This window comes from Chiloscyllium punctatum, chromosome 9 (genome assembly GCF_047496795.1).
Source record: "Chiloscyllium punctatum isolate Juve2018m chromosome 9, sChiPun1.3, whole genome shotgun sequence".
Taxonomy (NCBI): Eukaryota; Metazoa; Chordata; class Chondrichthyes; order Orectolobiformes; family Hemiscylliidae; genus Chiloscyllium; species Chiloscyllium punctatum.
The window spans coordinates 125,230,235-125,258,087 of NC_092747.1; the positions used below are offsets into that span (position 1 = coordinate 125,230,235).

At 42.7% G+C, this 27,853-nt stretch overlaps 1 protein-coding gene across 3 annotated transcripts in view; it reads right to left on the minus strand.

Annotated features, from left to right (window-relative positions):
* Window positions 1–27,853, minus strand: part of LOC140481653 (protein diaphanous homolog 3-like) — a 604,739-nt gene that overhangs the window by 533,408 nt on the left and 43,478 nt on the right. For 2 of the 3 annotated variants that reach the window (XM_072578184.1, XM_072578186.1), the window contains exon 1: window positions 27,035–27,383. The exons of the other annotated variant lie outside the window; for it this stretch is intronic. In XM_072578184.1, coding sequence (XP_072434285.1) covers window positions 27,035–27,184 — 150 coding nt within the window. In that variant the 5' untranslated portion in view covers window positions 27,185–27,383. Of the gene's footprint in view, window positions 1–27,034; window positions 27,384–27,853 lie in introns of those variants that run through there. 3 annotated transcript variants of the gene reach the window in all.

A 27,853-nucleotide genomic window follows, 5' to 3' on the forward strand; every position in this document is an offset into this window, starting at 1 on the left:
TAAATGATCTGGAAGAGGGCACATTGGTAAGACGAGCAAGTTTGCAGATGACACGAAGATTTGTGGAGTAGCAGAAAGCATAGGGGACTGTCAAAGAATACAGGAGAATATAGATAGAATGGAGAGTTGGGCAGATGGAGTTCAATCCAGACAAATGTGAGGTGATGCATTTAAGAAAGTCTAATTCTAGAGCGAATTATACAATGAATGGAAGAACCTTGGGAAAAGTTGATGAGCAGACAGATCTGGGAGTGCAGGTCCATTATACCCTGAAGGTTGCTGCACACGTGGATAGTGTGGTCAAGGCGGCATATAGAATGCTTGCCTTCATTGGACGGGGTATTGAGTCTATGACTTAATTCCAATCTTCTTAGATTCTGGCCCCCTCTCACACATAGACACAGCTTGGGGATAACAAAAAGAGAGAGATATAACTAGTCAGTTCACATAAGCAGTCTCCAATGATCCATAACATCGGAGACATGAAGGATTATATCTTGCTTGATTTCTGAAGAGCCCAGTCAATAGGCTCCAAGGAATATTCACTTAATATTTATAACTGATATTCTATTTTCGAACTTTAAATAATTTGACAATGGAAGGACAATCAGACAACAATCAGTAATACCTGTAATTTGGGAGTCACAATCCTTTAGATAGTTCAAAAACTTGGATTTCTGTTTTTTTTCTTCAATATTATTGCCCCGATCTCATTGTGGTGGTTCATTAACATTCAAAACATCTGCCATCTGCTTCAGCAAAAGGCATCTCCAGAACCGAAACATCGATAGTGTTCTAGGGTAATCTGCAATTAACTTCCAAACCTGGCCTCTTAAACAAATATCACTTTGTTTGTTCTCCTCTTTTTAAAAACAAGTTGCTGCTCACTGCTCAAAGGTCACTTCTAGCTCTCAGCTCACAGCTCAAAACCAAAAATGATAAATATGAAAGAGTGTGAGAGTTCTACTCAGAGGCTAAGAAACAGCTCAACTGAAAGCACTGCCACTTTTCATTGTCAAGGAACCACAGCTGCATGGGCCCTTTACCAGACTACTGGAATTTATTTAACTATGTACTAGCCAAGAGCGTTGGAGAGAGAAAATATGCAAAAACACAAACTATTGGCACATTTGTATTGTCATCAAAAACTTTACTCAACAAACATTAGTGGATTCAAGATTGTTATTTGTCAATTATCTTGTTTATTGCAGATCAATACTTCCATTCTGATCCTAATGTGACATACATGGCAATCAACATATATAATTACAACAAATGCTTTTTCTAAATTATTTTGAAGTAACTTGGATATTGTCCTGTGAGCTTGATACTTCAAGATACAAGATACTCTTAAAGCAAAGTGTGCCTTAAATCATAAATTACACAAACCAGTAGAAATGATTCTGTAATTCTGCTAACAAAATTAAAAACCTAATAATTCCACTCCACTTTTATAATTTTTCCAGTCCACAGTCTCAAATTAAATGTATTCATTGCATAGGAGCAGCATAACACAATCATTCAGGTTTGTGGCTCAGACAAAGTTTGCATCTGTTCATTGAGACCTATAGAAGTTCGAATAATGAGCCAACAATGTAGTACCCTAAGGATGACTAATTACTTGGGTAAGGTCATTACCTGTGACTCAAAAGTAAAAGTGCTTTTAATATATGAATATATATTAGAAATGCTAACACAGGACAAATTGTCACTTGGGCAAATGCAAATAAAGCCATTAAAGGCTTTATTAAGAGGAAATTGTGTTTAAGTAACCTGCAGGAGGTTTTTTGATGAGGTAATAGATGAATTTGATGATAGTAATGCTGTTAAATGTGGTGTAAAAGACAGTTGATGATGGACTACACAACAGAGCTCATCATCAATTAAAAGGAAGAGTCATAACATGGATACAAAATTGGCTTACAGACTGGACATAGGGTAGTGCTTCAAACATTTCTTTTGGATGAGCAGGAGGCTCATAATGATATTTCCCTAAAATTAATATTGGTGCCCTTGCTTTTCTTGATACATGTTGATGATCTAGATTTTGGTGCACAAAGCAGAATTGTAAAATTTGAGGGAGATACAAGAAAAAAAACTTGGAAGCATTGCAGACTACAAGGACAACTTAGAACAACAAATGGAGTTAGAGTGGTGATATCGGCAGACAAGCGTCGGATGAAACTTAATAGGCAGCTATAAAGTGGTTTGGTAGAAGAAACGCCGAGACGATATGGAAAAAAAAGTAGTTTTTGAGTGAGAGAGAAAAACAAAGGGACCTGACTATGTAAGTGTCATTGAAGCTGGCAGCATAGACTGACCGAGTTGCTCATAAAGCATGCAACATCTAGCTAGAGAGTATAAAAGCAAGGTAATTGCATTAAACCTGCATAGAACAATTAACTTCAACTGGAGTATTGCATCCAGTTTGGGGCACCACACAAGTGAAAATATAGAGGTATTACAGAGTGCTGCAGAAAAAGTTCACGAGAGGGATTCTCTGAGATGAGTAATGCAGATAGATTGGAGAAATTGAAATGGCTTTCCTTGGTGAAAAGAAGGGTGGGGGGTATTTGATACATGTATTCAAAATCATGAAAGGTCCGGACAGACTGGAGAAAGAATTATTGGCTCCATTAATGGAAAGATGGCAAGTAAGAACATATTTCACTTGATTGACAAAAGTAATAATGGCTACATGAATATCAAACGTTTTCACACAGCAAGTGCTTATAATCCGGAGAGTGGTGGAAACAGATTCAATTCAAGCAGAGAGAAATGGATTGTTATCTTAACTGCAGAATGGACAGGGTTATAGATAGAAGACAGGGATATGGTACATGGCAAATTGCACTGACGGACAGCCAGCTCAGATACAATGATCAAACTGTCTCAGTTTTTTGAGATTCTGCAAAAGTTGCGTTAACATGAATACTTTCGAAAACTGGTTAAATTTAGACGTTATTATCAGCCTATTTACAACGCTGGACATAATTTTTAAATATCAAATGTGTGTTGAAAAGAGTCTATGAATATTAAAGCAATTTTACCAATCTTTCAATGCAGACTTCTTTCAAGTGTCTATCTTACACTTATAGGTCTTCCAAGTATAGAGTGAATAATATCCATCAAGCTGATTTTAACAAATAGCAAGTACACCTTATGCTTGAGGATACTGATGTCCCTCCAGTGACAAAAAACCAGGAGGTCAGAAATGACTCCAACCCCTACCTATGTAACTCTGGTGAGAGGGGCAGCATGTTTTAAGACTGAGATGATCACCATCGAACATAGATCAGGAAACCAGAGTCTAGATTAGAGTGGTGCTAGAAAAACACAGCAGTTCAGGCAGCATCCAGGGAGCAGTAAAATCTACGTTTCGGGCAAAAGCCCTTCATCAGGAATAGAGGCAGAGAGCCTGAAGGGTGGAGAGATAAGTGAGAGGAGGGTGAGTGTGGGGAGAAAGTAGCATTGAGTACAATAGGTGAGTGGGGGAAGGGGATGAAGGTGATAGGTTCGGGAGGAAGGTGGAGTTGATAAGTGGAAAAGAAGATAGGCAGGTAGGACAAGTCATGGGGACAGTGCTGAGCTGGACGTTTGGAACTGGGGTGAGGTGGGGGAAGGGGAAATGAGAAAACTGTTGAAGCCCACATTGATGCCCTGGAGTTGAAGTGTTCCGAGGCGGAAGATAAGGTGTTCTTCCTCCAGGCGTCTGGTGGTGAGGAAGCAGCGGTGAAGGAGGCCCAGGACCTCCATGTCCTCAGCTGAGTGGGAGGGGGAGTTGAAATGTTGGGCCACAGGGCAGTGTGGTTGATTGGTGCGGGTGTCCCAGAGATATTCCCTAAAGCGCTCTGTTAGGAGGCGTCCAGTCTCCCCAACGTAGAGGAGATCGCATCGGGAGCAACGGATACAATAAATGGTATTGGTAAATGTGCAGGTAAAACTTTGATGAATGTGGACGGCTTCTTAGGGCCTTGGATGGAGGTGGTGTGGGTGTAGGTTTTGCAATTCCTGCAGTGGCAGGGGAAGGTGCCAGGATGAGAGGGTGGGTTGTAGGGGGGGCATGGACCTGACCAGGTAGTCACTGAGGGAACGGTCTTTGCGGTAGGTGGGAAGGGGTGGGGAAGGAAATATATCCCTGGTGGTGGGGTCCGTTTGGAGGTGGTGGAATTGTCTGCAGATGATTTGGTTTATGCGAAGGTTGGTAGGGTGGAAGGTGAGCACCAGGGGCATTCTGTCCTTGTTACGGTTGGAGGGGTGGGGTCTGAGGGCAGAGGTGCGGGATGTGGACGGGATGTGGACAAGATGCGCTGGAGGGCATCTTTAACCACGAACATAGATCAGTAAGTGCAGGAACAGGCTGTTCAGCCCACTATGTCTGTGATGACCATGATGCTATTCTAAACTAATCCCATTTGCTTCAGTGCAAACCATCTTATGGCACAGAAGGTTGACAACGGTCAATTGTTCATATGTGTGAGTGTGTCGGTGGGGGGGGAATCCTTCTTAAACAAACTTGGATTGTTTAAAGGTGGTGATCAGGTGTGAAGATGTCGATAATACATTGATTTCGGTATTTCGGTAACACTTTTAACAAGTTGTCACACAGAAGCCTGGTCAAGATGGTAAGAGTCCATGGAATCGAGGGCAATTTGGTATATTGATCCAAGATGGTCAAAAGTCATTTTCCATACTAGCAGCCCGTGTTCAGAGCCACATTGTGATATTGACACTTAGCCCCTTACTGTTTATTGTATTTGATATATATCACTAAGTTTGCAGATAACACAAAAATTGTAGAGTGGTAAATACAGAAGAGGAAAGTCCTACTGTACGTAGATGGGGTGGATAAATGTGCAGAAAAGTTTCAAATGGAATTTAATCCTCAAGATGTGTGAGGTGTTGTATTTTGAAAGGACTAACAAGGCAAGGGAGTTCATTAAGAAAAGTCAGAGAAGTAAACATAACAAGTGTCTGATCAGCCATGATCCTAAGGAAAAGACTAGCAGGCTCGAGGGGCTCATTGGCCTATCTTGTTACTATTTCATAAGGTCTAATGGCCATATGCTTTGTGTAGTTCTGATTGCCACGCTATAGAAAACTGAATGCATTAGTGTGCAGAGAAGATTCACAAAAACGCTGCCTGTGCTGGAATGTTTCAGCTACAAAGACAGAACAGATAGGCTGGATTTGTTTACCTTAGAACAGAGAAGGCTTTGGGGGGGGGGGGGGGGGGGAAGAGCAGGTGTTCAAAGTAATGAGGGGCACAGACACCTATCCCCTTACTAGGGGGTTCAATAATCACATATCATAGATTTATGCTACCAAAATAACAACACATCTCCTGACCCACCAGGGGTACAAACATCCTTGACCATTACTATAGAACTAAAGATGCCCACCGCTCCACTCCCTGACCACATTTTGGAAAATTAGATCGTAACGCTGCAATCCTTCTCCTAACTCACAAACAAGAAATTTAAGTGTGAGGACCCAGTACCAAAAGGAGTGTCATGTCTGAAGCAACGAAAGGGCTTCTATGGAACTGCTTAGAGTTGGTAGACTGGCCCATATTCAAGAACTCAGCTGTGAGAGATATTGTATCATCAGCTATCTTTATTAACTCACTCACCAACTCCATATATTCGTTAATACTGGGTTCCCATTCATTCATAACCCTTCACTAATCCATTATTTACTATAAAATAGTTTCATCCATTCATTAATAAAACCATGGTTCTGTAGTATTCAAATTTAAACCATTGTTGTATTCAACATTCAGGACAATACTATCCCCATCATGTCTCCACAAAACATTAGCCTGTTAAATATCTTTTAAATGGGCCATGATTCCTTTAAGAAACTAACTGACAAAACAGTACTTACGTGAAATTGCATGAATGAACGAAACATACTGGCAAATAGCAAATAAATCTTACCACACAGCTGCAGTAATCAGTTTAATATCCTTGACTCTTTTATTATGATTTCTAACTTATTTAGCGAAGAAAGCCTAGTATTTTTACGAACATTTACTAATTTTAAAAGACAAAAGAACTAACACCTCGTATTATGTAAGACCAGACAGACATCGCATCACAAGTAGCAGCCTGCAGTTAGCACATTCTTAACCCATCTCCTGTCTCCCAGGACAGAAGCTCTTCAAACCTCTGTGTACTATAGATGAAAAATGTAACATTATAGTAATGATAGAACAGTGTATAAAAGGGGCTCTTGTAAGAACTGTATTTCAGGATTCTATTGACACCTTTAACTTGTGCTGTGATTGCTAAATATAGATACTATTTTCGCCACTCACTGAGTTTGGTCATTATTTGAACACGATCCCACAGCTAGGAGAAAGTGAGCACTGCAGATGCTGGAGATTAGAGTTGAAGAGTTTGGTGCTAATAAAGAACGGCCAGTCAGGCAGCATCTGAGGAGCAGGAGAATTCACGTTTCAAGCATAGCTCTTCATTAGGAATGAGGGGGTGGCCTAAGCGGGTTGAGATATAAATGGAAGGGGGGGGGGGGGGGGGAGGGGGAGGTGTGGCTGGGGAAAGTAGCTGGGAATGCGATCTGTAAATGAATTTGGGGGTAAAAGTGATAGGTTGGAGAGCAGGGGAGAGTGGATAGATGGGAAGGAAGATAGACAGTTAGGACAGGTCAAGAGGGTAGTGCCAAGTTGGAAGGTTGGATCTGGAATAAGATGGGGGCGGGGGGGGGGGGGGGGGGAAAGAGGAAAAAAAGAGAGGAAACTGGTGAAATCCACATTGATCCATTGTGGGTGGAGAGTGCCAAGGCAGAAGATGAGGTATCCTTCATCCAAGCGTCAGGGTGGTAAGGGTTTGGCAGTGGAGACGGCCCAGGAACTGTATGTCATTGGCAGAGTGGGAGTTAAACTGGGAGGACACAAGGTCTGCAGATGCTGGAGATCAGAGTAGAGAGTGTGGTGCTGGAGAAGCACAGCAGGTTAGGCTGCATCAGAGGAGTTAGTGTTCAGTCACGGAGCATTTGGGTTGTTTCATTCGTGTCTCCCGGAGATGTTCTCTGAAGCTTTCTGCAAGTAGGCATCCTGTCTCCTCACTGTACAGACCACATCAGGAGCAACAGATACAGTGGATGATGTGAATGGAAGTGTAGGAAGGCTCCTTTGGGGTTTTGGACAGAGGTGAGGGGAGAGGTGTGGGCAAAAGTTTTGCAATTCTTGCAGTGGCAGGGGAAGGTGCCGGGAGGGGAGGGTGAGTTGGTGTTTGGGGTTTGGTGGGGGAGTGCACCTGACGAAAGTCGCGGAGGGAATGGTCTTTACATAATGCAGATAGGGGTGGGGATGGAAATATATCCCTGGTGATGGGGTCCGCTTGTAGGTGGCAGAAATGGCAGAGGATAACGCAATGTATCTGGAGGTTGGTGGGGTGGAAGGTGAGGACCATGGTGGGTTCTGTCCTTGTTGCAGTAGGAGTGCGGGTCGAGAGTGGAGGTGTGGGAAGTGGATGAGATACAGTGGAGGGCATCATCAAACCACATGAGAGGGGAAATTGCGGTCTTTGAAGATGGAGGCCATCTGGTATGTTCTGTGGTGGAGTTGGTCCTCCTGGGCGGATACAGAAGTATTGGGAATAAGGGATAGTGTTTTTTACAGGAGGCAGGGTGGGAGGAGGAGTTTTCCGGATAGCTGTCAGAGTTGGTACGTTTGTTGGAGATGTTAGTGTTGAGTCGATCACCATAAATGGAGATGGATCTGGGGGTTGGTGCGGTGGTGGGCATTGTCCTCCGACATTTCTGCCACTTAAAAACAGACCTTGATTCACAAGATCTCTTTGGATGAACACATTTATGTGCATCATCAGCCACTTGAACGAATTAGAGTTATTAACAAGATTAGACAACATTTTGTTCTCTAGATCATCACTTATGCAAAATGTATGAACAGAAATGCCCCTATTGTCTACTACAAGCCTTCAATTTGCTATCTATCTTTAAATTTAAGGCTCAACAATTCAGCTAAATACTGAATTATCAACAGGGCCTTCTAGGTCACACAAAATGGGTGGAACAATCAGACTTCTAGGCAGGGGGTAGGGATAAGAGTAATATATTTCCAACTCAGATTGATAAGTTTAGAGGGGTATGTGTAACTCTTCACGCCCCTGCGCATGTCGAATATTCCGAAGCAAAAACCAAAGACGACTGCACAAAATGCCAAAAGAACATTGACAAGTTAGTGAAGTGGGTGGAAGGTGGCAGATGAGGTTTAATGCAGAAATGCATTTGGTTGGAAAAACATTGAAATAAAATATAAAATGGGGGATAAAATTTTAAAGAGAATGCAGGAGCGGAGGAACCTCACTTTCTGTGTGCACAGATCATTGAAGATTGAATGCCAGGTGAATGCAGTTCATAAAGCGCACTCTGTCGCCATCTTCATTACTAGGAGTAGAAGGGCAATATTGAATTTATATTACAACTTAGCTGTGTATTGTGTACAATTGTGGTTGACACATTATTGAAAAGAAGTGAATGCATCAAAGTGTGCAGTCTCATTGCTGGAACTGTAATGTCAAAAGATTAAGTTGGAATATCCCTCTGGACATTAATGTTACATTAAAGGGTTAAACTGCACTGACTGAACATTCTAGAAGTGGGTGGGAACAACATTCACGCAGGAATGCAGATGGCTCCCACTCCATTCAGTCATTTGCTACTACTCCCTACTATTATCAAATTAAACTATCATTCAGTGCCTTCCACTCAGATATGCTTTCATAGCCATCCCCTGAAGGTAGGACAGATCACACCTATATTGCCTTCAGGAATCATTAAGTCAGGAAATCATCTGCATAATGATTCCTCAGGATTACGGCAATTGCATTATCTCTGAGACAGACCTCATCCTGCAAGCAGTTTAAAGGGAGTAATTTAAACATTTAGAATCAGAATTTTACATTACAACAGCATCTGTACTTTGGGTAACATGTGACTGTGAGACAATAGACAATAGGTGCAGGAGTAGGCCATTCTGCCCTTCGAGTCTGCCCAACATTCAATATGATCATGGCTGATCATCCTTAATCAGTATCATGTTCCTGCCTTATCTCCATAACCCTTGATTCCACTATCCGTGAGAGCTCTATCCAACTCTTTCTTAAATGAATCCAGAGACTGGGCCTCCACTGCCTTCTGGGGCAGAGCATTCCACACAGCCACCACTCTCTGGGTGAAGAAGTTTCTCCTCATCTCTGTCCTAAATGGTCTACCTCGTATTTTTAAGCTGTGTCCTCTGGTTCGGCACTCACCCATCAGTGGAAACATGTTTCCTGCCTCCAGAGTGTTCAATCCTTTCATAATCTTATATGTCTCAATCAGATCCCCTCTCAGTCTTCTAAACTCAAGGGTATACAAGCCCAGTCACTCCAGTCTTTCAGCGTAAGGTAGTCCCGCCATTCCAGGAATTGACCTCGTGAACCTACGCTGCACTCCCTCAATAGCCAGAATATCTTTCCTCAAATATGGAGACCAGAACTGCACACAATACTCTAGGTGTGGTCTCACCAGGGCCCTGTACAGCTGCAGAAGAACCTCTTTGCTTCTATACTCAATCCCTCTTGTTATGAAGGCCAGCATGCTATTAGCCTTCTTCACTACCTGTTGTACCTGCATGCTTACCTTCATTAACTGGTGTACAAGAACACCCAGATCTCTTTATACTGCTCCTTTACCTAAATTGATTCAATTTAGGTAGTAATCTGCCTTCCTGTTCTTGCCACCAAAGTGGATAACCATACATTTACCCACATTAAACTGCATCTGTCATGCATCTGACCACTCACCCTGTAATCTCCTAACATCCTCCTCACATTTCACCCTGCCACCCAGCTTCGTATCATCAGCAAATTTGCTAATGTTATTACTAATACCATCTTCTATATCATTAATGTATATTGTAAAAAGCTGCGGTCCCAGCACTGATCCCTGCGGGACCCCACTGGTCACTGCCTGCCATTCCAAAATGGAGCTGTTTATCACTACTCTTTGTTTCCTGTCAGCCAACCAATTTTCAATCTAATCTAGTACTTTGCCCCCAATACATGCGCCCTAATTTTGCTCACTAACCTCCCATGTGGGACCTTATCAAAAGCTTTCTGAAAGTCCAGGTACACTACATCTACGGGATCTCCCTCGTCCATCTTCAGTTACATCCTTTAAAAATTCCAGAAGATTAGTCAAGCATGATTTCCCCTTCATAAATCCATGCTAACTCTGACCTATTCTGTTACTACTATCCAGATGTGTCGTAATTTCATCCTTTATAATAGACTCCAGCATCTTTCCCACCACTGAGGTCAGACTAACTGGTCTATAATTTCCTGTTTTCTCGCTCCCACCTTTCTTAAAAAGTGGTACAACATTAACCACCCTCCAATCCGCAGGAACTGATTCCGAATCTATCGAACTCTGGAAAATAATCACCAATGCATCCACAATTTCTCGAGCCACTTCCTTCAGTACCCTGGGATGTAGACCATTAGGCCCCAGGGACTTATCAACCTTCAGACCTAACAGTCTCTCCAACATCAATTCCTGGCAAATATAAAGTCCCTTCAGTTCAGGTCCTTTAGCCACTGTTACCTCAGGGAGATTGTTTGTGTCTTCCCCAATGAACACAGATCTGAAGTACCCATTTAATTCTTCTGCCATTTCTTTGTTCCCCGTAATATATTCCCCTGTTTCTGTCTTCAAGGGCCCAATTTTAGTCTTAACCATTTTTTTGCCTTTCACATACCTAAAAAAGCTTTTACTATCTTCCTTTATATTTTTGGCCAGTTTACCTTCGCACCTCATTTTTTCTCTGCGTATTTCCTTCTTAGTAATCCTCTGTTGTTCTTTGAAAGTTTCCCAGTCCTCCGTTTTCCCACTTATCTTTGCTATGTTATACTTTTTCTCTTTTAACTTTATATGTTTCTTAACTTCCTTCGTCAGCCACGGCCACCCATGCCTTCTCCTAGGATCTTTCTTCCTTTTTGGAATCAAATGATCCTGCATCTTCTGCATTATACAAACAATTATCTACCATTGTTCCTCCACTGTCGTCCCTGCTAAGGTATTGCATTATTGAACTTTGGCCAGCTCCTCCCTCATAGCTCCATAGTTTCCTTTATTCAACTGAAATATTGTCACTTCCGATTGTACCCTCTCCCTCTCAAATTGCAGATTGAGCGAGTGTGGGAGTGGGCAGAGTATCTGTGAACATTACCAACCGACCTGTATAAAGGGGATGTGTTTTCTTTGTTTGGGGCCTCCTTGACTTGGCACACCTGCGAAGAGGGTCAAAGGGGTCACCTAGTTTGTACAAGCATTAATAAACCTTAACAGTTGGCAGAAGTTGGTGTGTGCAAATTGCATCTCGTGTGAAACCTCAGGAAAAGAATCTAACATATGATGGCAGCGGTGGGATTCTGAAATACACGGAGCTTCCAGGCAGACTGAATAAGCGATCGGCTGAGTGTTGGTTGCATGACACAAATGGGCCCACAAGGTAAACTTCACCTTGATCTCTCTCCCTAAGTTTAACCCCTCATCTTCTGGGTCTCGGTGGAATCTCCGAGGTAATTCGCAAATTTGCACTCCAAGTTGCTTTGTGCAAACCAAGATTACATCAGGGTTACAGTTCCCAGGGTTAAGTCAGGATTAGAGTCCCTGGACATATACAGTAAGAAAAGGGGTTCGAGTCCCTGTCAGAAATGAAAAAAGGGGTTAAAATTCTCGAGGGAAAAAGGAGTTTAAAGTCCGACAGACGCAAGGTTTGAGGTTCCAGAGCAAAACAAAAATTAAAATTTGGTTCTTCTTGGAATTGTTGCCTTGCCCACCTCCCCTTATAAATACTTTTAGGCAAAATGGCGCCACTGGGAAAAGGGGGAGAAAGTGGAGCCGGTCTGCTCGGATCCCAACAGTGAAGTACATTAACTACCAGGGAAGCTTTGTTTGGGTTTTGTTGTGGTAGACTCAGTTTCTGGGCTGTGGACTCGACTCGGTGAATCTTGCTTCTGGGGGAGGAGAGTGGCATGTACTGCGGCACCATGTGGTCCGCTGTGAGCGCGTTCTCTTTTTATAAATGTAATTTCATCGAATGGATGTGAGAAAAAAAAGAGAAACACTGAAATTAAGATTGTACCAGTACTTGGGTGGAAAAGGAAGTTTCAATGTAAATTGTGCCATGCTGAGTGTTTGATATTTAAATATTGTTTGTTTGTTAACATACTGGTTCAGAAAATCCTTTTAAGTGACTGTTTTGCCTTGTTTGAATCAGGATCTCAATTCAATGTTTTATGGGCTATGTAACGGGGCAGATTTTGTTTTTACATTAATATTATGCAACATGGTGTCCTTTTAAAATTATTAAACATGTAATCTTAAGGCAAATTGATTGATGATTTTGAGCTCCTGATTTGTTTGAAATTCTGCAATGCCTGTTTAAAAAACAGTTGTGCCAGTGGTCATGTTTTAGCCAGATAAGAATATTATATTATAATATCTTTGCCACTGTTTTTAATACAGGGTGTTCACAAAAAGAATTGCGCATTTTAATTTTGATGGTTTGTTAAGATTTTATTAGAACTTGAGGCTGAGCCTTTTGACTTCTTTCAATTATTGTTAATACTTCATTGAATTTGCAATATGAAGGGGGCCAAAGAATGTTGATTTCTACCAAAATTGCCACTGTAATTACAAATGTTTTATTTGGGAAGTTTCATTTGGAGAACATATTTTAATATATTCTGGATTTATTTCCCACAAATATTTGAGAGTTAAATCTTAACTGAAACTGCCTCTTAAATGGCTAGAGCACGGGAAACATTTTGTTTTCTTGTTCAAGATTTTGGTTTAACTTTTTCTAAGAGCTTTCACTTTAGACAACTATTTTGTCAAAGGAAAATAATTTTTGAATAACCTGTATGAGGTACCGTGGGTTTGGTTTTAGGAAATAACTGAATTGTTTAGGCAGTACAGTTTAGAAGTTAATGGATTGTATAAAACTTGATAATGTTATAAATAAAGTAAACAGAGTAACAGACTTCAAGATGACTAAGAATGTTGAAAAAGGCAAACACAACTTAGTGTGGTTAAACATGTGACTGTCATCCTACTGCTACCTACCTTGGCAAGGAAGAAATGAGAGAGGAAATTCAAAGATACTTTCAGCAGCTAACATCTTTTCTAGAGTTTCTCTATTCACAGGTAAAGCATGCCTTCGGACTACAGCCCACCCTTCCACAACCTGATTCAATCAGCTCCTTCGTCATGAGCATGCAAAGTGAAGAAGCTAACAACAATGAAGAAGAGGTCTGTACGCTTTTTGTCAGTGGCCTTTCTATGGACATTGAACCACGTGAACTTTACCTTGCCTTTCGATCATTTAAATGATATGAAGGTTCACTGATCAAGCTAACATAACAAAGCCTGGCTGTGGTTACATTTGAACAGCAGAGTGGGAGCAGAAGCAGCAAAGAATGCTGCATTCACCTATGCTGCAGCTGTGGCTGCTGCACTTCACACTCAGATGCGCTGGTGTCCTCCAGATCCAGAGATCTGAAGCATCTCTGGAAAGATGGAAGACTCGTCAGTTTTGTTACTGCCTTTATCCAAGAATTCAGATTTCTCCGTGGAGTGGTGTGCAAGGACAGACTGAATTTTGTTTTCAGGTTGTATTTTACTGAAGGAGGTTTTGGATAACTGGCTTGTTTCCACTCAATTTGGAGGGAGTGGAGTGGTCACTAAGGATTGTGGATTTAAGAACTTTACTGGTGAATTATTTTTCCATGTGGGAAGATCTTAACTACTGCATGGACTAGTAATTTCTGGCGTTATAATAATTGTATGTTGTGTCAATAACTTGCTTAAACTGGCAGGAAGATTCTTATGAAGAAGGTAGCACAGGTGCAAGATCCTTTATCCGAACATCCAAAAACCAAAAAGCTCTGAAAACTGAAGATTGTTTTTGTGAAGTTTTTTTTCTCTCGTTAACAAGGTTGTTTGGTGAGCAAACAGTTAACCCAAGTTGACACCCATTCGATGTGTGTCACTCAGATGCGACACGGGCGGGGGGCATGGCCAAGCACATTCTTAGTTAGAAATCTGCTTCTCTGGTAAGAATTTTTAAAATTTCACCATTAAACGGTCACATTGTGAAAACCAAAAAATTCCGAATTCTGAAAAACAACTGATCCCGAGCATTTCGGATAAAGGATCTTGTACCTGTAGCCCCATCTAGGTGGTTATCATGGAATGATAAGCGTGGAATGTAATGTTAAAAGATTAAATTGGAATATCTCTCTCGACATTAATATTAAAGGGTTAAACTGCACTAACTGAACATTCTGCAAGTAGTTGGGGACGACATTCATGCAGGAATGCGGATGACTCCTACTCCATTTAGACAGTCATTTGTTACTACTCCCCTATTATTAAACTATCATTCAGTGCTTTCACGGCCATCCCCAGAAGCTAGGACATATCACACCTACATTATCTTGGGGAACCACTGAGTCAGGAAATGGTCTACATAGTGAGTCCCCAGGATTAGGGCATTTACATTTACATTCTCTGAGGATGACCTCATCCTATCATTGTACTTGGAGTAACATGTGACTGTGAGGGAGCGGCCAGAGTATCTGTGAGCATTACCAACTGACCTGAATAAAGGGAATGTTTCTTCTTTGTTCAGGGCCTCTGACATGACTTTGCACGCCTGCGAAGAGGGTCAAAGGGGTCACCTAGCTTGTACAAGCTTTAATAAACTTTAACTGTTTGCAGAAGTTAGTGTGTGCAAATTGCATCTCATGTGTGAAACCTCAAGAAAAGGACCGAACAGAACCAGTGAAAAGGATAGTTTAAAGAGGTTGGGCCTGTTCTCCTTAGAGAGAAGGTGACTGAGGGGAGACTTGACAGGAAGTTTTCAAAATCATGACCAAGCTGGATAGAGTACATAAGGTTCCCTCTCATAAAAAAAAGGAAGAAGAATGATAGGGTGTTGATTTCAAGTGATATGCAAAAGAAGCAAGGGTTATATGAGAAAAACGTTTTTACACCAAATAGTTACAGTATCGAATGCACTGCCTAGAAATGTCATGGAAGCATTCACGAAGCATTGGATGATCAATTGAAACGAGAAAGGGTGCAAGTTTATGAAGAATAGGCAAGAGATTGGCCGTAAGTAAGAGAGCCACTGCAGGCACAATGAATCAAGAATCCTTCTTCCATACAGTGAATTTCAGATTGTTTGGAAAGTGCTGTCTAAGTAGTGTATACATTCATACATGTTTCAAATTCATTTTGGAAATGTGCCCTTTGCTGGCTGGGCCAGAATTAAATTCCAACCCTTCATTGCACTTGAGAAGGTAGCAGCAAGGTGACTTCTTGACTCAAGTTGGTACATCTACAATGTTGTCAGGGAATAATTCCAGGATTTTCACACAGCAACACCGAACTGATGGCAATATCATTCCAAGTCAGTGACTTGTGGAGGCAAATACAGGTGGTGGCATTCCCACATATGATACTGCCTAAAAATAGAACACTCGTGATGTGCCAGTGTTGGACTGGAGTAGGGTTGAGAGTGTGGTACTGGAAAAGCACAGCAGGCAAGGCAGCATCCAAGGAGCAGAAGAATCAATGTTTTGGGCATAAGCCCTTCATCAGGAATGAGGCTTGTGGTGCCAAGGGAGCTTGGAGATAAATGGGAAGGGTTGAGGTTGGGTGGATTGAGAGGGTTGGGGGTGGGGGGAAGGCTGTTGAGAAAGCAATAGGTAGATGAAGGTGAGAGGTCAGAGAGGAGGGTGGAGCAGTTAGATGGGAAAGGTGAAGGACAGGTCAGGAGGGCGGTGCAGAGTTGGTGGTTTGAGAATGGGATAGCGTGGGGGGGGGGGGGGGGAGGAAGAGGAGGGGAAAATGAGGAAAATGTTGAAGTCCACATTGATCCCGTGTGGTTGCAGGCTCCCAAAGCGGAACATAAGGAGTTCTTCCACCAGATGCGGGTGGTAAGGGTTTGGCTATGGAAGCGACCCAAGACCTGCATATCCTGACTGAGTGGGAGGGGGAGTTGAAGTGTTCAGGCATGGTAGGTGGGGTTGGTTGGTGCTGATGTCCCAAAGATATTCTTTGAAACGATCCGTAATTAGGCGTTCTGTCTCCCCAATGTAGAGGAGACCACATCGGGTGCAAAAGATACAGTAGATGTTATTGGTGGAGGTACAGGTTAATTTCTGTCAGATGTGGAAGGATCCTTTAGGGCCTTGGACAGAGTTGAGGGGAGTGGCATGGGCACAGGCTTTGCACTTCCTGTCCTGGTTGCATTGGAAGGGGTGGGGTTCAAGGGCGGTGGTGCAGAAAGTGGAGGAGATGCGCTGGAGGGCGTTGACCACATGGGAAGGGAAATTGCGATCTTGGAAGAAGGACACCATCTGGGATTTTCTAAGGTAGAATTGGTCAACCTGGGAACAGATGCAGTGGAGGCATTGGGAATAAGGGATGGTGTTTTCACAGAAGGTGGGGTGGGAGAAGGTGTAGTGTAGATAGTTATGGGAGGTGGTGGGTTTGTAGTATATGTCTGTGGTTATGGAGACATCCAGGAGATAGAGAGGTCCAGGAAGGGGAGGAGGTGTCCAAGATGGTCCAGGTGAATTTGAGGTCAGGGTGAAAGGTGTTGGTGAAGTGGATGAACAGTTCAACCACCTCATGGGAGCACGAAACGACACCATTACAGTCATCGATGTAGCAGAGGAACAGATGTGAGGTGATGCCGGTGTAACTGTGGAAGGTGGACTGTTCCACATACCCGACGAAGAAGCAGACATAGCATGGCTACTCCTTTGGTTTGGAAGAGGTAGGAAGATTGGAAGGAGAAGTTGTTAAGGAAAGTAAGGACTGCAGATGCAGTGGACTGGAGTGGACAAAGTTAAAAATCACAACACCAGGTTATAGTCCAACAGGATTATGCGGAAGCATTAGCTATCAGAGCACTGCCCCTTTATCAGGTAGCTGTGGAGCAGGATCATAAGACAGAGAAGTTATTGCAAACATTACAGTGTCATGCAACTGAAATGATATTTTGAACAAACCTAAATTGCTGTTAAGTCTTTCAACTTTTGGAATGGGTTGTAATGACACTAATGCTTTGCTATAAATTTCTGGGTAATCCAAGATGGAGGACAGGAAAAAATTGTGGCTGTCATGAGGAATTTTAGGTGTTGGAGGTGATCTCCTTGAATTGCAGGAGCAGCTTTACTGTTTTTATAAGCTGTTATGTTGTTTTGGAATTTTGGGGAAAAATATCAAACAAACAGCACTTTTGAAAGGAGGAAAACAGACAAAAGGCAGCAACCACATGGTCAGTGAGAAGGACAGAGTGAATCTGCACAGTTACTGCCTTTGCTGTTTGTGTTCATATATCTGTGGACATCGGAGTGAGTCTAAGAAAAATTAACAAACAGTGAAATTCACAGCTGACCTTGGAGGAACCAGTGTGGGTGAGCTCACAGCACAGGAACAGATAAGTACATAGCTTTTAACATGTAAACTTGCTGTCAGATTACAGTAGCGAGTAGACGTTCTAGATTATATTCGGGATTAGTGGTGCTGGAAGAGCACAGCAGTTCAGGCAGCATCCAGGGAGCTTCGAAATAGACGTTTCAGGCAAAAGCCCTTCATCAGGAATGTAGATTTTATGTTTTATTGAGACCTGTCTCAATTAAATTTTTAAAATATAAACCATAACTACTAAGTTAGCTTGAAGCACTGTTTTTCAGAGCAAAGATAACAATGATTAATTGCTGCAACAGATAGTAATTTTTGTTGTTATAATCATTGTATGCTGTGTATCAATAACTTGCTTAAATATTGGCAGTTAGAATCTTATGAAAGCTGGTAATGCCATTGGTTATCATGAAATGATAAAAGGACGGAACAAGAATGTGTATTGGGTATAAGCAGACAGGGAAAGAGTTAAGTTGAACATAGAACAGTACAGCACAGAACAGGTCCTTCAGCTCACGATGTTGTGCCGACCATCGATCCACATGTAAGGTAAACCTAATGTACGGACCCTCAAATTTCTGTGACCATATGCATGTCCAGCAGTCTCCTAAATATCCCCAATGACCTCGCTTCCACAACTGCTGCTGGCAACGCATTCCATGCTCTCACAACTCTCTGCGTAAAGAGCCCGCCACTGACATCCCCTCTATACTTTCTGCCAAACAGCTTTACACTATGACCCCTCGTTAACAGTTTTTGCCCTGGGAAAAAGTCTCTGGCTATCAACTCTATCTAGGCCTCTCATTATCTTGTACACCTCAATTAGGTCCCCTCTCTTCTTTTTTCCAATGAAAAAAGTCCAAGCTCAGTCAACCTCTCTCCGCAAGATAAGCCCTCCATTCCAGGCAGCATCCTGGTAAACCTCCTCTGAACCCTCTACAAAGCATCCACATCTTTCCTATAATAGGGCAGCCAGGACTGGACACAGTATTCCAAGTGCGGTCTAACCAAAGTTTTATAGAGCTGCAACAAGATCTCATGACTCTTAAACTCAATACCCCTGTTAATGAAAGCCAAAACACCATATGCTTTCTTAACAACCCTGTCCACTTGGGTGGCAAATTTACGTATCTGCACACCAAGATCCCGCTGTTCCTCCACACTGCTAAGAATCCTGTACTCAACTTTCAAGTTCAACCTTCCAAAATGCATCACTTTGCATTTATCAAGGTCGAACTCCATCTGCCACCTCTCAGCCCATCTCTGCATCCTGTCAATGTCACGCTGCAGCCTGCAACAGTCCTCTATACTGTCAACGACACCTCCAACCTTTGTGCCGTCTGCAAACTTGCTAACCCATCCTTCAATCTCCTCATACAAGTCATTAATAAAAATTACAAAGAGTAGAGGCCCAAGAACAGAGCCCTGTGGAACACTACTCACCACTGACTTCCAGGCAAAGTACTTTCCTTCCACTGCCACTCACTTCTTCTGTCGACCATAGAATTCTGTATCCAGACAGCTAAATTTCCCTGTATCCCATTCCTCTTTACCTTCTGAATGAACCTACCACAGGGAACCTGATCAAATGCCTTGCTGAAGTCTATATACACCACATCCACCGCTCGACCCTCATCAACTTGTCTAGTCACATCCTCAAAGAACTCAATACGTTTTGTGTTTTGTGAAACAAGAGCTTCAGCTGAGCGTGACTCAGATCAAATAAGAACTTACAGTTAACAATGACTTGCTACAGGCAAAGGTAGTGGGTTAACAAGGTGGAAAAACATTCATTATGTAGAGCTACTTAACAAGATGAGGTAGCATTCAATGTGTAACGGACTAGTAATTTCTGCTGTTAACGAGTGTGAAGAATCCTCCCACGTGGACAAAAAATACACCAGTAAAGTTCTTAGATCCATAGTGCTTAGTGACCACTCTATCCCGTCCAAGTCAAGTGGAAACGAGCCAGTTCTCCAAAACCTCCTTCAGTAAAGTCCAACCTGAAAAATAATTAAGTCTGCTCTTGCATCACTCTTCAGAGAAATCTGAATTCTTGGATAAGGGCAGTTAAGTGCTTCACAAAACTGACGTGTCTTCCATCCTTCCAGAGATGCTTCAGGTGGAGGATATCAGCGCATCAGAGTGTGCAGTGCAGCAGTTGCACCTGCAGGCTAGGTGAATGCAGCACTCTTTACTGCTAATGCTCCCACTCTGCCGTTTAAAATGTAACAAAGCCTGGCTGTGGTAATGTTAGCTTGATCAGCGACCTTTCATATCATTTAAATGATCGAAAGACAAGGTAAGGTTCACGTGGTTCAATGTTCATAGTAAGGCCACTGACAAAAAGCGTGCTGTCCTCCTCTTCATTGTTGTTAGCTTCTTCACTTTGCATGCTCATGACGAAGGAGCTGATTGAATCAGGTTGTGGAAGGGTGGGCAGTGGTCCAAAGGCATGCTTTACCTGTGAATAGAGAAACTCTAGAGAAGATGTTAGCTGCTGAAAGTATCTTTGAATTTCCTCTCTCATTTCTTCCTTGCCAAGATAGGTAGCAGTAGACGACAGTCACACATTTAACCACACTAAGTTGTGTCTGCCTATTTCAACCTTCTTTGAAATCTTGAAGTCTATTACTCTGTTATCTATTTATGACATAAACTTCTAAATTGTACTGCCTAAACAATTCAGTAATTTACAAAGAACAATCAATGGTCCTGAAATCAAACTGTCAGGTGCCTCCATTCAGCTTATTCAAAAATTATTTTCTTTTAACAAACTGATACTTGGCTAATATGAAAGCAGTGAGGATAACAAAAAACGCAAAGATATTATAACATAATACTCTCAACTAGCTAAAGCATGATCACTGACTTTTTTTTAAAAACAGGCATTGTAGAATTTCAAACAAATTTAGAGCTCAATGCAATCAGTCATTTGCCTTAAGGTTACAAGTTTGATAATTTTAGAATGAACATAATATTGTACAATTTCAATGTAAAAACTAAATCTGCCCCATTACATAGCACACAAAACACTGTGAATTGAGTTTCTGATTCAAACAAGGCAAAACAGATACTTAAAAAGGAATTTCCGAACCAGTATTTTAAGAAACCGAAATTTTTAAACATCAAACGCTCACAGCATGGCACAAAGTACATTGAAACTTTCCTTTTGCAACCTGAGTATTAGTACAACCTTAATTTCAGCGTTTTCAGGGTTTTTTTGCATTCTCTCACTTAATTTACTCTTATAAAAAGAGAAAGCCCTCGAAGAGGACCACATGGCGCCACAATCGAAGCCAAACTCTTCCCCCAGAACAAAGACTCGCAGAGCCTCAAATTTCACCACGAGGGGACTTTAATCCCTTTCTCTCTTTACTCCTCAAGGGGGCTCGAATCCCACTTAGACACAGAGAGCTCGAAACTCAGAACGTTGTGGAGGACTTCAATCTCAAATCAAACTACCCAGTCGACCCAAACCCCAATACCGTGCAGAAGACTTGAACCTCAACCAAACCCATCCCCAGAGGATTTGAACCCCAGTACCGTGCAGAGGACTTGAACCTCTGCCTGTCAGAGCGCTTGTGAAACTGTGTCGCTCAACTGAACTAATTACCGTTTGAGGAATCTGTAGAATAGAGCGCAATCAAGTGAAGGGAAAGTCTCCGGCATACAGGAATAGAGAGATTTAAAATCTTACCTTGTGGGCCCTACCTCCTTATACCCTATACACAATCTCAATAGAAGGGAGGAGGGGGAGTGCGTTTTTGATAAGGAATAGCATTACTGCTGTACTTAGGGAGGATATTCCTGGGAATAGATTAGATTAGATTACTTACAGCGTGGAAACAGGCCCTTCGGCCCAACAAGTCCACACCGCCCCGCCGAAGCGCAACCCACCCATACCCCTACACCTACATCTACCCCTTACCTAACACTACGGGCAATTTAGCATGGCCAATTCACCTGACCTGCACATCTTTGGACTGTGGGAGGAAACCGGAGCACCCGGAGGAAACCCACGCAGACACGGGGAGAATGTGCAAACTCCACACAGAGAGTCGCCTGAGGCGGGAACTGAACCCGGGTCTCTGGCGCTGTGAGGCAGCAGTGCTAACCATTTAAATTGTACATTTAACTGATTTGGATGTGAACACAAGAGGGATAGTTAGTACATTTGCAGATGACATCAAAATTGGAGGTGTAGTGGACAACAAATGAAGTTACCTTGGATTACAACGGGATCTTGATCAGATGGGTCATTGGGCTGAGATGTTGCCAGAGTTGGAAGACTTGAGCTATCACGAGAGTCTGAATAGACTGGGGCTGTTTTCCCTGCAGTGTCAGAGGTTGAGGGGTGACCTTATAGAAGTTTGTAAAATCATGAGGGGCATGGGTAGAGTAAATAAACAAGATCTTTTCCCTGGGGTTGGGGGGGGGGGGGTGGGGGTGGGGGGGCAGAGGTTTAGGTTGAGAGGGGAAAGATTTAAAAAGGGGCCTAATGGGCAACATTTTCACACAGAGGGTGGTTTGTGCATGGAATGAGCTACCAGAGAAAGTGGAAGAGGCTGGTACAATTACAACATTTAAAAGACATCTGGATGGGTATACGAATGGGAAAGGGTGAGAGGGATGTGGGTCAAGTGCTGACAAATGGGATGAGATTATGTTAGGATATCTGGTCGACATGGATGAGTTGGACCGAATGGTCTGTTTCTGTGCTGAGTCTATTATGATCCTGTTCCACAGCTACCTGATGAAGGACCAGCACTCTGAAAGCTAGTGCTTCCAAAGAAACCTGTTGGACTATAAACTGGATTTGTGTGATTTTTAAGTGGATATTCATGGCCATGAGTTGGAAGGTGCCATCGAAGAAGCCTTGTGAATTTAGTAATCTATATTGTAGATGATGCATAACTGGTGGAAGAAGTGGATGTTATGGCAATCAAGTCGGCTGTTTTGTCTTGAATAGTGTTAAGCTTCTTGAGTGTTGTTGGAGCTATGTTCATCCAATCAACTGGAAAGTATTCAATCACATTCCTGAATTGTGCCTTGTGGACGGGTACTGGGGAGCACTCAGCGCTGCTAATTTCCTCGTCTCTAGCCTGCTCTTGTAGCCACAGTGGTAAAAACAATGACTGCAGATGCTGAAAATCAAATACTGGATTAGTGGTGCTGGAAGAGCACAGCAGTTAGCTGCTCGTTGGATGCTGCCTGAACTGCTGTGCTCTTCCAGCACCACTAATCCAGTACTTGTAGCCACAGTACTTACTCAACTCATCCAATTAAATTTCCAATCAATGAAAACTCCCACAATGTTGATATTGGGGGAATCTAGCAATGGTAATGCCACTGAAAGGCAAGGTACGATGGTTAGATTTGCTCTTGTTGCAGATAATCATTGCCCGGCATCTGTTTGGCAAACTGTAAGTCGTCACTTTACAGCCAAGTCTGAATGTCGTTCAGACCTTGCTGTCAATATTGAAGCAGCTGAAAATAAAGATGTTTGGATGTCGGACACTACCAAGAAACTCCTGTAAAAGATGTCCTGGAGCTGAGATGACCAACAAGCAAGAACATCTTCTTTTGCAGAAGGTATGATTCCAACCAGCTCAGAATTTTCCCCAATTTCCATCGACTGCTGTTTGGCTCAGCACACTTTAATACCACACTTGGTCAAATGCACTCTTGATGTTAGTGGCAAACACTCATTTCACCACTGCAATTTAACTCTTTTCTCCATGTCTGAACGAAGGCTGTAAATGAGGTCAAGAGATGATTTGTCCCAGCAGAATTCAAACAGAACATCAGTGAGCAGGTTATTGCAAAGCAAATACTATACTTGGTGACATCTTCCATTCACTGATGATCAAGAGCACATTCATGGAGTAGTAATTGACCAAGTTAAAACCAAAACTACAGATGCCATAAACCAGAAACAAAAACAGAAATTTCTGGAAAAGCTCGAGCAGTATCTGTGAAGAGAACTCACTGGACCTGAAATATTAACTCTGATTTCTCTTCACAGTAATTGGCCAAATTGGATTCATCCAATTTTCATCTTCCACATTGTTGGAAAGATGCCAGCATTGTAGATGTGCTGAACAGCTTGGTTTGATGCACATCATGTTCTGGAGCACATATCTTCAGTATTATTGCTACAACATTGTTAGGTCTCACAACTTTGCTCTCATGTCTTCAGCTGATTTTTGATATGTAGAAAATAAATCTAATTGACTGAAAACTGGCATCTGTGATGCTACAGATCTCCCAAGGAGGCTGGTGTGGACCATCCACTTGGCATTTCTACCCAATGTTGTTTGCAAAGGTTTCATCCTTGTTATTTGCATTGATATGTTGGGCGCCCGCATCATTTAAGATGGGAACATTTGTGGATCTTCCTATTCCAATAGGTCACTTATTGACCACCACCATTCATATCTAGATGTGGCAGGATTCCAGTGCTTAGATTTGATTTGTTTGTTGAGGGATCCCTGTCTACACTCGCTGCTTATGCTGTTTCACATGTGAACTCTCCTATGTTGTAGCTTCATCATGTTAACACCACATTTGACTCAGAATGGTGATGCTGTTCCTGGCATGCCATCCTGCACTCTAATGAACCAGAGTTGATCCCCAAGCTTTACAGTGATACAGAAACAGAGTATACGCCAGGCTATGAGGTTTCAGAATACGTAGAAGTACACCAACATAGAGACTAGCAAAGGAACTTCAACACAAAAAGAAGAAGACTCCTGCCACTCCACCAATAAACTCCTCAACAACAAAGACACCAAGATAAAGGTCAACAAGGTCATGGTTTCCTTTGACATGACAGCCCTGTTCACATCAATAAATATCACCCTGGTCAAAGAAAAACTGGCAGCACTACGAGACGAACCAAGGGCACAAACACCAGACAGCACCAACTCCATCAGCAAGGACATGTTTCCAACCTGTACATCTCTATGACTATGACAACATCCTCAAACTAGTAGATCTGTGCCTCACGACCCATTTCACATTCAACGACAAGACCTACAAACAAATCAGTGAAACACACACGGAATCACCAATATCAGGATTCTTGGCAGGAGCAGTTACGCAGAGGTTGTAAGGAGCAGCCCTCCCCAAGATCCAGCCCAAGCTTTGGATCCGCTTTATGGAAGACATCTTTATCATCACGAAACAAAGCAAATTAGAAGAAACCTTCAAACAACTAACCAACATCCTTACTAGTATAAACTTCAAAGAGTAAGAGAACAACAACAGACTCCCCTTCCTCGATGTCACAGTAGAACAAAAAGCCAATGGAGAACTGCAGACCAGCATCTACAGGAAAGCGACACACACAGACTAGATACTCAACTACAGAAGCAATCATCCCAATACCCACAAATGGAGCTGCATCATAACATTATTAAATGAGCCACAACACACTGCAGCACCCATGAACTACAAGATGCCACAGAAAAGCACCTATACAACGAATGCAAGAACAATGGGTACCTGAGAAAACAGTCTCCAATTCTTAAACAAACCTAAACAAGACACAACATGCCCAGAGCCTGTAGCCACACTACCATTAAAGACATCTAGGAGATAGCATCTAGGAGACTCCAGCCCCTTGGCATCGTGGTAGTCCACTAACCTCCCAACACACAAACCGTTCTTGATGAATCGAAAGGACCCTGTACCAATAATAGAATGAACATCATATACAAAATACAAGGACTGCAATAAACATTACATTGGACAGACTGGCAGGAAACTAGCCACCAGGATACATGAGCACCAACTAGCCACCAAAAGACATGACCAACTATCACTTGAATCCTTACACACAGGCGATGAGGGACAGCAGTTCGACTGGGACAATATTTCCATCCTGGAACAGGCTAAACAAAGACAAAAACTTTGGAATTCCTGAAGACCTGGCATTCAAACTGGAACTCTATCAATAAACACATCGATTTGAAGCCCATCTACCAACCTCTCAGAAAAAGCAGCAGAAGTGATATCACCTACCACAACAGACCAAAACACAAATAGAAAGCAGGACAGAACACCAGCGCTTCAGCGGTGGCTCACTAATGATGCTACCTAGCATGGTGACGAAACATCTGACAACAAATCTTCCAGCTCAGCGAGCAAATTTACCCTTCTGTCCCTAAATGTATTTATAAAATCTCTTTGGATTCTCCTTAACTCAATTTGCCAAAGCTTGCTCACATCTCCTTTTTGCCTTCCTGATTTCCCTCTTAAGTATACTCCTTCTGCCTTAATACTTTTCTACTGATTCACTCGATCTCTCCTATCTATACCTGACATATACTTCCTTGTTTGTCTTAACCAAAATCTCAATTTCTCTAGTTATCCAGCATTCCCGACACCCACCAGCCTTACCTTTAACAAGAATATACTGTCTCTGCTCACTCATTATCTCAATTTTGAAGGCTTCCCATTTTCCAGCCATCCCTTTATCTGCAAACATCTCTCCCTAATCAACTTACAAAAGCTTTGCTTATTACAATCAAAAATGGCCTTCCTCTAACTTAGAACTTCAACTTTTAGATCTGGTCTATCCTTTTCCCATCACTATTTTAAAACTAATAGAATTTTGGTTACTGGTCCCAAAGGGCTCCCTCACTGACACCTCAGTCACCTGCATTGCCTTATTTACTAAGAGTGGGTCAAGTTTCAATGACTCTTGAGCAGAGAAAGATGCTGTTAGGCCCAAATGGACCTAAAGTGAAATTTTGGAGTGCATAAGGAACTTCGATCTCTCCATCAGGAGATCCAGCGTTTTCTCCAGTGCGTTCACCTAATTTCTATTCCATCATCTACATTACGTTGCTTGCGAGTACATTCCATATTAGATTAAAAACTCTTCCCAAATCTCCTATGCATTTATTAACACACATTCAATATTACACTTACAGCCATACGATCCTGTCCAGATAATTTCTTCAAATAGTGTTGGCGTCATCTTCGAAATACTGACACAGTAACTTGTCGTTTTCGATTAACAGAAACTGATTAATTTCTTTTAGTTAGCATTATCGTATGACTAAAAGAAACAAGTAACTCACGAAAAAGGCAGAATTGAGCCTGGCAATTTCCGTCCAAGTCAGCTGACATCTTAACATAAACAAAATTCATTCAATTTCTAAAGACAGTGCCCCTCCCTCCAGATACAACAGCACATACACGTCAGATTAACGCAGACTCACAGGGCTCAGAAAACTCAATGTAAAATACCAACACCTCAAGATGGGGACAGCTTTGAGGTATCAACATCAATCGCACAAAACAGCAACTTCAAACAAATGTAACTTACTGCCTATAAACAAATAACGGACAGAAAAATGTCTAAGCTGCCCCGTACTTTGCTGTTGCTGCAGTGTTTCGTGCTCAACAATGCGCAACAGGAGGTGATTCTCTATAAAGCCAAACTGTCTCCAGGTCCTGGCTGAAACGGACGAAAGTTTGCTGCAGCACTTACGAATTTATTTCTTCTCTCTGAATCCTCACGTTGCGGTCCGAGGGCAGCTTCCCGGTCGCAGGGCCCAGGAGCTGCCAACATTTTCTTGCGATTGGCATCGTTCTCCCCGCAATGGGCAGCATGGAGGTGGTGACGATGGGATCGCTCCATGTTTATTTAATGTACCGTCCGTTCACTTCGGTTTTCGTTTTGAGAGTAACCTCTCGCTCTTGCAATCGCTGACCGTCCACCCCGACGTGACAAACTCGATCTAATCGTGTTGAACCTCACTAATTCTGATCGAGGGAAAGCAGCCGGGCGGGAGGATCAATGGAGAACCTCCACCGCGCTCCCGACACCGGCTTCCCGTTCGCGGTTATTTTTTCCAATCGGGAACGGCCGCCCTAGTTCGGACCAATCACAGGAGACGTGGCGCAGGTAACCCAATCAGTGCGCAGGCAGGGCGGAGCACGCGTGCCTCGCCGTGACGTCAGTGGCCAACGGTCGTCGTGTCTCGCTCTACGTTATTGCGCTCTCTCGCGCCCTGTCCCCTCTGCCCCACCCAGAACTGGCTCGCTTTTCCTCTCACTGAACGTAGCCAGAAGGCTATTCGGCCCCTCCAATGTGGTCCACCATTCAATGTGATCATAGCTGATCATCCAACTCTCTACTTTCCTGATGAAGGGCTTATGGCCGAAACGTCGATCTTCCTGCTCCTCGGATGCTGCCTGACATGCTGTGCTTTTCCAGCGCCATTCTAATTTTGTCTCTACCTTGATCCCCAACCCCAAGGCTAACCTGTCTGTTCCTCTCACTGAAAAGAGAAGATAGAAGCAGGAG